Source organism: Nycticebus coucang, chromosome 3 (assembly GCF_027406575.1).
Source record: "Nycticebus coucang isolate mNycCou1 chromosome 3, mNycCou1.pri, whole genome shotgun sequence".
Lineage (NCBI taxonomy): Eukaryota > Metazoa > Chordata > Mammalia > Primates > Lorisidae > Nycticebus > Nycticebus coucang.
Window position 1 is genome coordinate 25968100 of NC_069782.1, and position 12090 is coordinate 25980189.

The 12090-nt window shown below is 42.2% G+C and overlaps 1 protein-coding gene across 1 annotated transcript in view; it reads left to right on the forward strand.

Annotated features, from left to right (window-relative positions):
- HAL (histidine ammonia-lyase) overlaps positions 1-12090 on the forward strand; it is a 31908-nt gene that overhangs the window by 4471 nt on the left and 15347 nt on the right. Inside the window, exons 9-16 of the mRNA XM_053585123.1 lie at positions 1126-1265; positions 3124-3171; positions 3852-3999; positions 5300-5395; positions 5487-5545; positions 5792-5872; positions 8923-8988; positions 9078-9243. Coding sequence (XP_053441098.1) covers positions 1126-1265; positions 3124-3171; positions 3852-3999; positions 5300-5395; positions 5487-5545; positions 5792-5872; positions 8923-8988; positions 9078-9243 — 804 coding nt within the window. The remainder of the gene's footprint in view (positions 1-1125; positions 1266-3123; positions 3172-3851; positions 4000-5299; positions 5396-5486; positions 5546-5791; positions 5873-8922; positions 8989-9077; positions 9244-12090) is intronic.

The window sequence follows — 12090 nt, forward strand, 5'->3', positions numbered from 1 at the left end:
GGAGGCTTTGCTTTATCCTATTGACATTATCAGTTGGAAATAATATTGCTGTCAGGTGTCTGATTTTACTTTAGAAAAATGAAACTGTCTTTTCATGGTAACTTTTTGGGAATTTCTCACAAAACAATATATGTTCATTTATAATTGGTGGTGCGATGGGCAAGAAAGAAGAGATTAAGCTGCCTGTGACTTTAGCTCCCCAGGGAACCTCTGTTGACACTTGGTGCACCATGTCCTTCTAGAACATTCTATATTACTTTTTCAATGTAGACACGTATTTCCAAGCATTCTCCAATAGTTTTTCACGGTTACATGTCATTGAGTCACATGAATGTCTCCTAATTTCATATTTAGATAATTTCTAACTTTATGTTCTTGTAAATAAGGCTATAATGGACCACAGTGAAGTCCTGATGGCATCTTTAACACATTGACTGCCACACACACACAAAAGAAAAATTTTCCTTGGGTCCACAGTGCTTTATTATGAAAATAGAATAAAAACTTAGAAAATGAAGCAATCCTAAGACATACATCAATAAAAAAGTAATAAGAAAACTTGAAAATTAGTAAAGTAAAAAGTAATCTGAAAACGTGAAAAATAGTTCATAACTCACGTGGTAGTTATATGTGTTAAGACACATTGCTAGAATTTCTAAAAGGGGAATTATTAGGTTAGATGCACATCTTGAAGGCTTTTCATTCTTCTGTCTCTCCCTCCATCCGTCCCTACTTCTTTTCCTCCCTCCTCCCTCTCTCCTTCTCTTCCTCCCTCCTTCCTTCCCTCCTCCCTCATACCTTCCATCCCTCCCTCTTTCCTACTTTCCCTCCTTCCCTCTCTCCCTCTATGCCTCCTTTTTCCATCCCTTCCTCCCTTCCTCCCTTCCTTCTCTCTCTCCTTTCCTTCCTCTTCACTTCCTTCCTTTCTCCATCCTCACCCCCACTCCTCTCTTTCTATAGCAGCTCATCCAGGTTCCTTAAGCATTAGCTGTGCCTACGGAATTGTCTTTCCCCAGGTATTCGTGCCACAGAATAATCTAGATCCTGGAGGTAGAAGTGGGGACCTCACTGGCAGAGCAAACTTAGCCAGTACTCTTGAATAACTGGTGCCTGCTTCTCTGCCAGCCTCCTGTCTATCCTACGTCCCAGAGAAAGGAACCGTCGGTGCCAGTGGAGATCTTGCCCCACTCTCTCATCTCGCTCTTGGGCTCATTGGAGAAGGGAAGATGTGGTCTCCAAAGAGTGGCTGGGCTGACGCTAAATATGTAAGACTTTTACCTGACAGCTTCCGTCTTCAGTAATTTCCCTGGACTGCCCACTGGGTGGACTTGCATGCTTTGGGTCACTTCATCCTCTCAACAGCCCAATGAGGGGGTCACTGCTAGTCTTACTTTTAGATGAGACAACTAAACCTTAGAAGTCAGACTAAGCAAGACTGTTAACTAGCTTCTGTACTAAACTAGCAGCCTTCTGGACTGAGTGATCACCTGGCTGACAAGGTACAGCCACTGGTGTCAACCCAGTCATTCACCATGTGCTTACAACACTTTCTGTGCCTCCCAGAGGGCTCACTGACACACTGTCACAAGTGCATTTAGGAACTGGTTTCACAGGTGCAGGTACGTCTCATAGCACTCACCATGTGGCCTCCAGAAAGCAGGTTTCATTTCAAGCTCCCACCCCACTGGCTAATCAGAAAGCTTGTTTTTGATGTCATTTTCATGTTTTCTTCATCCATCTTCGAATTCCATCAGATCAGCCCACAACATCATTTAAAGTCTCATCTTCGTGCAATTGCTGGGAGGTCCCCTAACAGCAAGTGAAAGGGAAAAGGCCCAAGAAAGAGAAAAACTAAGGAAATAATGCAGTTTTCAGATCACTTTTCTTTATGCAGCTTCATCCTGATTATTTCCCTCGGGACAGTGTTTCCCCAGCCACCTTCACATTGCAAGCAGCTTGACCTTTCTTAAAAAGTAAATCCAAGTATGTTCTGGTTAAAACCTGGAATACTTCCCCTTATCCTAAGGATAAAAAGTAAGCTTAAAGTGACTTACAAGAGTCTTGTTTTTCATGCGGTCCTCTGATAATCCTTCCTACATTACAGAACCTGGAGGTCGTTTACAGCTGCAGCATGCTGGGTACTGGGCAGAGGACCTGACCCCAATTTGTCCTCCTGATATGACTCACTCATATCTGTACATCTGAAAAGACCTCTCTGAAGCTTCTTTCTCTGCTTCTCTGGTTCTTTTTTCTCCCTCCCAAGTCCCTTATGCCCCTCCTTGGTGTTCTCCTAACCTCTTATTTTCCACCACACCGTGCCCACTTCCTACATCCTCAAGCACTCAACATACTCAATATTACTCTAACAGCCCCTGAGCTTGTCTGTCTCCATTTTTCCTACCCCCAGTCCCAGCCCAACTCTCAGCGCAGAATCTGGCCGTAACAGGGCCTCAAATCTACTCACACAATTGACATAGTACGTGGGGCTGGCTCTTTCTCCTACCTTAGCATCCCTCTTTTTTCTTCCCCAGAAGGACCTGAACTTAGTGACTCTTCTTACTCCTTTTATTTATTGGGAACATTATTCACCAGTTTCCCCCCAAGGCTCTGTTTCCATCCATCAAAGGGGATTGCATAATCCACTTTTCCCTGGTGCTCACCCACGTGCCATGAAAACGCTGCTTGGAGGTTTCGCCAGTGTTTGGCTAAACCATGAATGAGGGTGGAGGACTGTAGGCCACGCTCTGGAAGCAGGGGAGTATGGCCAGGCGGGAGCCCAGCCTCAGCACAGCACAGGTGTGAAGACAGGTGTCAGGATGCCGCAATAAAAACAAGGAATCACTAAGGTTGATGCTGAATACAAATGACCTGAAGGGTTGATTCTATAGATAATAAAGACCCAGATTTAAGACAACAATTATTTGAAAAATAAGTCTGCTTTCAAACTAAAGAACAGAGCCACAGAATAGACCAGAGAACATAAATAAAGCCAATGCCTGTAGGTCTAATTTTTCACAAGCTGGACCTTTGGGCTTGAAGATCTTTCATTGTATTCCATTTGAAGTTAGAAATAGGAAGTTAAGTCATTTGATACCCCTTTTCATATTTTTAATCATTCTACAGGTTCTGCAAGCCCATGGATTGAAACCAGTTGTTTTGAAACCAAAAGAGGTAAGGAGAGATTCAAGGAAAATTTGTTTAACAATTAATGTCAGTCAGTTTCTTAAACCCAGCCTGCATGTTTATTGAAATTTGGTCACAGTAGAAAGGACTCTTTCATCAGCAGTTAAAAGATTCTTCATGCCACAAATGTGTGGGTTCTTTTGGAACTTAAACTTCATGTCAAGTTCTCTAAGGATCTCTAAGAAATAGATACTCTCAGCCAAGATCTCTTAGGATGCTCTAAGCCAGCAGTTCTCAACCTGTGGACTGCCACCCTTTTGGACTGTATTAAAGGTTCATGGCATTAGGAAGGTTGAGAACCACTGATCTAAGCCAAGAGTCTTGGTCTATAATTGTTTTAGGATGTCTTGTCCAAAACAGTAAGAAGTCAAAGAAGAAATAATGAAGGGCTAAAGATTTTATGTGTCTACACTCCAAAGCTACATTGCTGCCTTGGAAATGGGGATACTCAACAGTTACTCCATCTGCCAGATTCATGCTAATAAGTTCACTTATGGTGGCACTTCTTCCTAAAGGGCTTAAATAAACACTACTGCCCTGTACTGTAGAAAACATAGGTCACCTGATTGGCTAATTTTTCTCTTATGAAAGCAGAAGATGTAAAATACACTTGTATGTAGGTTTGTTACAATAAATAGACCAGGAAACTTTTCTCTGTCTCCCCACAGGGTTTGGCGCTTATCAATGGGACTCAGATGATCACCTCTCTGGGCTGTGAAGCTATAGAGAGAGCCAGTGCCATAGCACGGCAAGCGGACATCGTGGCAGCTCTGACTCTCGAGGTTCTGAAGGGCACCACTAAAGCCTTTGATACTGGTCAGCATGGTTCTTCCATTCAGTTGCTATTCATTCAGCCAGAGCTGCTGGCATTGGTGGGTGAAGTCTTTAGACATAGGAGTGGTGGCAATATGTGATAGGGATGGAGAATACCCAAGCACTTACAACCTACTCAGCACACTGCAACTTCATCTGAGTTATGCCACACTTTATCCTTGAAATAATCATGGTTTACAGACTTCTGACCCTGACAGTTGAGTCACCTGCTGCAGATTATCCAGGGATCTGAGTATGTCAAACTGCATGTTATCTTAGAAATCTGTTTATAGGACTTTAGAACTGTGAGGTCAATTACCTTCCCAAATTTATCTTTGAAAAAGTTCTACATATCTCATTGGTGAATATCACTAGGGTCACCTTCACAATACTTCCCTTTGGAAGCTATCTGCCAATGCCAAATCCTAGTCCACCCTTCAAACCAATTTTGAAACTCTTTTCCTGGAATGGCCATCAGAGCTGTCCTTGTACAACTCACAACAATGAATGACACTAAGCAAGACATTGTTACACTTAGACATGAACACAGCCATAAGACACTGATATACCATGTTTATGAACCCTTATTGAGTTGTTTATACAGTGCTACCAATGTAAGTGTAACTTAATTTTCAGGCCTCATAAAATGATAGCTCTGATGGCCATTACAGAAAGAGTTGTGAAATTGCTTTGAAGGGGGGAGACTAGGAGCTGGATTTGGTACATAGCTTCCCAAGGGGAGTACTTCAAAGGTGATCCTAATGGTCTTCACTAGTGAGGTATGTAGCAGTTTTTCTAGGATGAGTTCACGAACTTGATTATCAGACCTCATATAGTAGGATTTGGGATTGATTAGGGTTGGTCCCAAATAGAAAATAGGGACAGAAAAACCATAGAAGTTGGAGCTATAGAAGTTGTAGCTATCTAGAACATAGTGAATTTTAGAGGCTCCCTACCATAATAAGTAGTAGGGGCAGAAATTGTCTTTAAATGACTTAGTTAAATTAGGCCACTGTTGAGTTCCCATCTATGATCAGCCATTTCCTTTAAGAGTAGGCCCAGTGTCTTGAATTGAATTCCCAGTGGGCTCAACACATAGTTTACACTCAGACACTCAAAGTAGAAAGAGTCAAGTTTATAAGAAAAAATATGCTTTTGGAATTAAGTTTCTCATTCTGAGCAGTGGTGAAGGACCCTGGGACTTTTTAGGACTGCCTTAACACCTTGGGTGTTCTTATGCCATCCATGGTCATGCCTTCTAATGCTGGAATTACTCAGACTCTTTTTCCTTCATCAATTCTAGACATTCACGCCGTTCGCCCTCATCCTGGACAAATTGAAGTTGCTTTTCGATTTCGGTCACTCTTGGACTCAGATCACCACCCATCAGAAATAGCAGGTCAGGGCATGTTTATGTGGACAAGTTCTTTGGTTATGTGGAAAGAATTGGCATCATGTTTCCTGTCTCATTCCCTCTACCTCTTCCACAGAAAGTCACAGGTTCTGTGATCGCGTTCAGGATGCATACACCTTGCGCTGTTGTCCCCAGGTAAAAACAAAAAAGCCAACAAAGTTTCTTTTCTTTCCCCAAATTCACAGTAAAATTTAAAGAGAGGCTGGGCACAGTGGCTCATCCCTATAATCCTAGCACTCTGGGAGGTCAAGAAGGGCAGATTGCTTGAGCTCAGGAGACTACCCTGAGCAAGAATGAGACCCCCATCTCTGCTAAAAATAGAATAGTGATGCCCTTAAAGGAATCAAATGGGTCATAGATGTCATTTTGCTTGTATTTTAGGTCCATGGTGTGGTGAATGATACAATAGCATTTGTGAAGAACATCATTACTACAGAACTAAACAGTGCAACAGATAATCCTGTATCTTTTGAATGTCTGCAGAACTGCAATTATAGATCTCAAGCTGGTAACTGTAGGATCAGCTGAAGTGACCGTTTTATATAGCATCTCAGTTCTGTCATTCCATTTTATAGAGTAAGTTAATGAGTACCTAAGGCTCAGAGGTTGACAACTTTCTCCAGGTCTGGTAAGTGGCAGAGGCTGGCCTATGAACTGACTCTAAGGTTCTAGGTTGGTTGGAACCTTAACATGTTATGCTTTCAAAATCAACCCATTAGGCTCAGTGCCTGTAGCTCAGTAGCTAGGGCGCCAGCATATACACTGGAGCTGGTGGGTTTGAATTCATCCCAGGCCCGCCAAACAACAATGACAACTATAACCAAAAAATAGCCAGGTGTTGTGGCGGGCACCTGTAATCCCAACTATTTGGGAAACTGAAGCAAGAGAATTACTTAAAGCCCAAGAGTTAGAGGCTGCTGTGAGCTGTGAGCTGTGATGCCATGGCACTTTACCCAGGGTGACAACTTGAGAGTCTGTCTTAAAAAATAAAAAAAATCAACACCATTAAAAATTAGAGGAGATATTTCCATTGGATGACATGTTTCGTGAAGATGTTTACCAAAAACCCACTGCTGAGGTTGTTGGTTGAAGGGTGAAGACCCACAAATGAGATTGTGGAGAGCCTGGTAGATTGCCCTTTATTTACACAGGCCTCTCTGGGTCTAGTGATGCCAGGATGTAGTAAAAATAGAAGTCAACCTTTTAACACTTAACCATAGCATTAATGAGCGAGTGATAGCTTTCCCTATCTTGAGTTTTTATTTCTCACATAGACTTTACTCAAATTAGCATTTCCACATTTGCACAAAGAGCAGTGAGAATGCTTCCATTTCTCAGTAATGGAGCTCTTTTCTCCTTAAGAGTGAGAAGATTAAGGTCTACCTCAGAGCTGTCTGGGTTTTTCTATGGAATAGTCTGTGGTGGCGTAGGTCCCCAGAAGTTGAGGGAATCAAGTCGGAAGTCACACCGGCAAAGTCTTCACAGAGACAGCCTTGCCTTGGAAGACCAGCAGAGCCCTCAGGAATCCATTTTCCTATTCTGTGTTAAGTGCCAAATTAGCATCCTTGAAAGCAGTTTGCAGCCTGGGTTAGCAGAAGGTTAGATGACCGCTGTGTAAGGATTTCTCAGGAGAGGTTTTAGTGCATCTTTTCTGACAAGCCTACTTCCAGGGGTGTGTTTTATGTTTGCTCAGGTTACTTTAGAGTTAAGTCAAACCCACATTAAATAACCACTAGGACTGTGGGTCCCTCCACTCTCCATACCACACCACCCTCAAAATAGAGTAGTTTTCCTGAACTCTCTGCAGTCCTGTTCTTGCACTGTAGGGGAAAGGTATCCATTCTCCACTTACATAATTTAGACTTTAAAGAGTATCCTATAAAGTAAAAAAAAAAAAAAAAAAAAATTTAAATACTATTAAATTACGGGACATAAGGAGGAACTAATTCCCTACTAAGTTCTTCCCCTGTCACTTGCCCCAGGCAAAAATTTCAGCCAAAAGTCTTCAAATTTCTCAATGACACATTTAATTATTGCTGAATTTCCAGTAGGCTAATATTTGCATTTCTGCGGTACTGATGTTATCTGAAAGAATGTATTTCTCAATTTACTATTATAGGCATAGGGCATGCCTATAATAGGGCACCTGTCATCATGCTGGATATGATGGGAGTTAAATTCTAATTGCTATAATCCAATAACCAACAAACAAATCTGGAGAAACTGGAGAACAATACAATATGCTGAAGTTCTAAGTTGGTGCAGGGCTCAGTTGCTACAGGGGTTCAGAGAATAGGGAGGAGACCACGGGCTGTGGTTGTGGGCTGGTTCAGGAGCAGGAACTAGGCTTAATAGTTATATTATACATATACAGTTGTATATACAGGGGAACGTAACCCCAAATTTGACTAAAGTAATTTTTTTTGAAACTCTTTGAAAGTTAGAATGTTTCTCACACACAGTGAGTTCCTAGTTAATAAGAAGTGAATATCCTGGGCGGCGCCTGTGGCTCAGTCGGTAGGGCGCCGGCCCCATATACCGAGGGTGGTGGGTTCAAACCTGGCCCTGGCTGAACTGCAAACCAAAAAATAGCTGGGCGTTGTAGCGGGCGCCTGTAGTCCCAGCTACTCGGGAGGCTGAGGCAAGAGAATCGCTTAAGCCCAGGAGTTGGAGGTTGCTGTGAGCTGTGTGATGCCATGGCACTCTACCAAGGGTGATAAAGTGAGACTCTGTCTCTACAAAAAAAAAAAAAAGTACTAAAAAAAAATAATAATAAAAAAAAAGAAGTGAATATCCTATAGCCCAGGGGACAAAAATCAGCTCTTGGAATCAGAAAGGAGCAGCTGTCACTGCCTTTGCCTGGGTGCTTGCTGGATTATAGAACGGAATCATCTCAGAGTATTAATATTCAGTGAGCCTGAAGTTGCCACCTACTTAAATGGATTTGGGAGGACCTATCAGCCACCATCTGCTATTGAATGCTGACACAGGATTACTGACTATAGAATTTGAAAATTGCCCTAGAATGGACTGTTGCAGACATTTTGGTGGTTGCCCATCAGCAAAGCTGCCCATTCCACAGATTCTCTTATGGAGCCTCGACTCACAGTGCCCATTGAAGAAATAGAATTTGCTTTCAAATAGGTATTGTGGTCTCTGTTCTTAATTTCAGATTATAAACTTTTTTGGGGGGTGTGGGCAAGTACTAGCCACTGAATTAGTGCAGTAATGGTGCTTGAGAAACTCATCTCAAGAGAAAACATAATTTCAGGCTCCATGCGTCTTTGGCCCACAGTCGGTTGTACACGATTCACCTTTATGGTTTTGGTTTTTGTTTGTTTTGCTTCTGTGCCTCTTTGTGTCAACAACTGCTCATGAGACTTGTCTCTTTTCTTCTACCCTTCATTTGTACAAGGACTGCCACTTTGGTATTAAAAAGAAGGACGGTGGGAGGGAGCTGTCGTTGAAGTAGTCAGCACGTGTTATGTTCACGCCTTAACCTGTTTTAAAAGATGGTCTTTGCCAGTAGAGGAGAGACAATTTCTGGAGGAAACTTCCATGGTGAATATCCAGCCAAAGTAAGTTTTTCAGAATTGCTCTTGACCCTGAGAGCATATTCTAATACAGCCTATTGGAATATGTCTATTGAACTGAGACACTCTTTCAGGCCCTGGATTATTTAGCCATTGGTGTCCATGAACTTGCTGCCATTAGCGAAAGAAGAATTGAAAGGCTCTGTAACCCCTCCCTCAGTGAGCTGCCAGCCTTCCTGGTGGCTGAAGGAGGTCTGAACTCTGGGTTCATGATTGCCCACTGCACAGCTGCAGCCCTCGGTAAGGACACTGCCCTTTCCCCAGAGCACAAGCCTGTCCAAGGGCCTTTCTGTTTTACTTGAAAGTATCAAATTTTGTCTTTGAATGAGCTCTAAAGTTTCACCACTTTTATTTGCATCCTACCTCTCTCAATACAAATGTAGCAGGTTGAACCTTTTCACTTTTTAGAAAAAAAAAACAAAACACCTAAATAATGTTATACTGAAACATACTGATACAATAATGAGGTGGGAAATGGCAATTTCTCTGTGAAAAGCAATTTGACATTCCATCTGAACTTCATCTCAATAGCTTTTTTCCAAATCTCAACTTCAGGACTATTGGAAGGTGAAAACTGAACCAATCAAAATAATTAAACTTTGGATACATTCCATTAGTTACACAACCCACTAAAAACATAAGGATGTTATTGCAAAATACAAACATGCTTATGAGATGCAAGATACCATCTTTGAAAATTGTGCTTCCTTCTTGCTGATTTCTGCTGCAGGGAAGGGATAGATGAGTAACAACTCAGAATAGTGCCTGGCATAAAGTGAGTGCTAAGACCCTCATTCATATCTGTGCACTTAACTGCCACGACCATGCCATGAGGTAGGTGCTACTGTCCCTGGTTTACAGATGAACATCTTAAAAGTTAAGTGACTTGCCCAATATTGCACAGTTAGTAAGAGATAGAGCAGAATTCAAACCCAGGCATTTTGGCACCCAGAGATAGGTTCTCACTCCAATTAATGAGTCTCTCATTGTAAGCACTACTTAATCCGAAAAGGAGGTTGCCAAAATTAACAAACAAAAACGCAGGATGCCCAATTAAATTTGAATTATTTAGGACTTACTTAGACTAATAGATTATTTGTTTGTATGTGTGTGTGTGACTCTTTTATAATTTATTTTTATTTCAAATTAATGTGAGGGTACAAATTTTTAGGTTACATCGTTTTTACTTCCAGGGTAAAGTTCCATTTGTAAAAGACCCCCTCACCCTCTGAGCATATTATACACCCTCACAATGTGCACTTTAGGTGAGATCCCGCCTCCTGCCCTCCCTCCTTCTGCCAATCATCCTCCTCCCTCCCCCCCACTTCCTTCTAACCCCGAACTAGACTATATTAGTGTTTTATTGTTCTTAGGAGCATGTAATTGTTTACATATTGATTTCATATTAGTATGGAGTACATTGGATATTTATTTTTCCATTCTTGCAATACTTTACTAAGAAGAATGTATATCAACTCTATCCAGGTAAATGTAAAAGATGTAAAGTATCCATCTTTTTTTTTTTTTTTTTTTTGAGACAGAGTCTCAAGCTGTTGCTCTGGTAGAGTGCTATGGCTGTCACAGCTCACAGCAACCTCAAACGCTTGGGCTTAAGCGATTCTCTTGCCTCAGACTCCCAAGTTGGGAGTGACAGGCACCCACCGTGATGCCCAGCTATTTTTGTTGTTGTTATTGTTGCAGTTGTCATTGTTGTTTGGCAGGCTCAGGTGGAGTTTGAATCCGCCAGCCTTGGTGTATGTGGCCAGTGCCCTATCCACTGAGCTATGGGCACTGCCCCTCCATCTTTTTTTAATGGCTGAATAGTATTCCATGGTATATGTATATGTATACCATGGAATACTATTGATCTATCTTGATCTATTCAAGATTATTTGTTTTTTATCTGAAATCCAAATTGAACTGGGCATCCTGTGCTTTATCTAACAATTCTACCCCAAATGTCAGGCTAACATAGTGGTTCGTTAAGTGCATGGAGACTGGATCTGGGTCCAGCTCCACCATCTACTAGCCGCCACCTACTGACCCCAGAGGGTGAAATAAATTAATGCATATAGAGCCTGGTACATCACAAGAACTAAATTAATACTCATTGCTATTAATATTACTCTTAATCCCTTCCCACCCTTTTCAACTAAAAACTCAATACAGATAACAAACAGAGTCCAAATTTACCTCCTCTGACCCAGTGTCTTCTGTTTCAATGGTCCCCAACCTTTTTGGCACCAGGGACCAGTTTCATGAAAGACAATTCTATCCCAGACTGGGAAGGGGAGCGTGGGGTGGAACTCTGTGGCTGGGAGGTTGGGGACTCAGCTCCATTTGATCGCTTGCTTGCTTATTAAAACACCCCTTTAACAGGCAAGGACTTTTCACAATAACATGGAGATGAGGGCCGTGGTGATTGGTCTCTAGAGGACATCATGGGCATTGGGAAGATTCATTTGCAGTTAGCTGCCCAAGCTGCCTGCTGAGGTTGTTCAGCTCACTTTCATGGTGATGAAAACAGTGTTTTCCTTTTTTTGGCACTGGTAAGATTCCTTTTTGCACACGCCTAACCACAGGTTTTCAGATAAAGCTCACTGTAGGATGCAAGGACTTGGGACTTACAGTGCTGAAACCTGGAAAGTCCTGAGCAAACCAAGGCCAGCTCATCACCCTAGTTTATTTGTTTGTTTGTTTGTTTGTTTGTTTTGAGACAGAGGCTCACTCTGTCACCCTCCCTGGGTAGAGTGCTCTGATGTCATAGCTCACAGCAAGCTCGAACTCTTGAACTCAAGCAATCCTCTTGCTTCAGCCTCCCAAGTCGCTGGGACTACAGGTGCCCACCACAATGCCTGGCTAGTTTTTTCTATTTTTATTAAAGACAGGGTCTCACTCTTGCTCAGGCTGTCTCAAATTCCTGACCTCAAGCAATCCACTTGCCTGGGCCTCCCAGAGTATTAGGATTACAGGTGTGAGCATGTGCCTGGGCCACATCACCCTAGTTTAAAACTAGATATCTCAGAATAGGATCTCATATAGCATAGAAAACAACAGATGCTTCACTCATGGTCACTCTCAAAATCA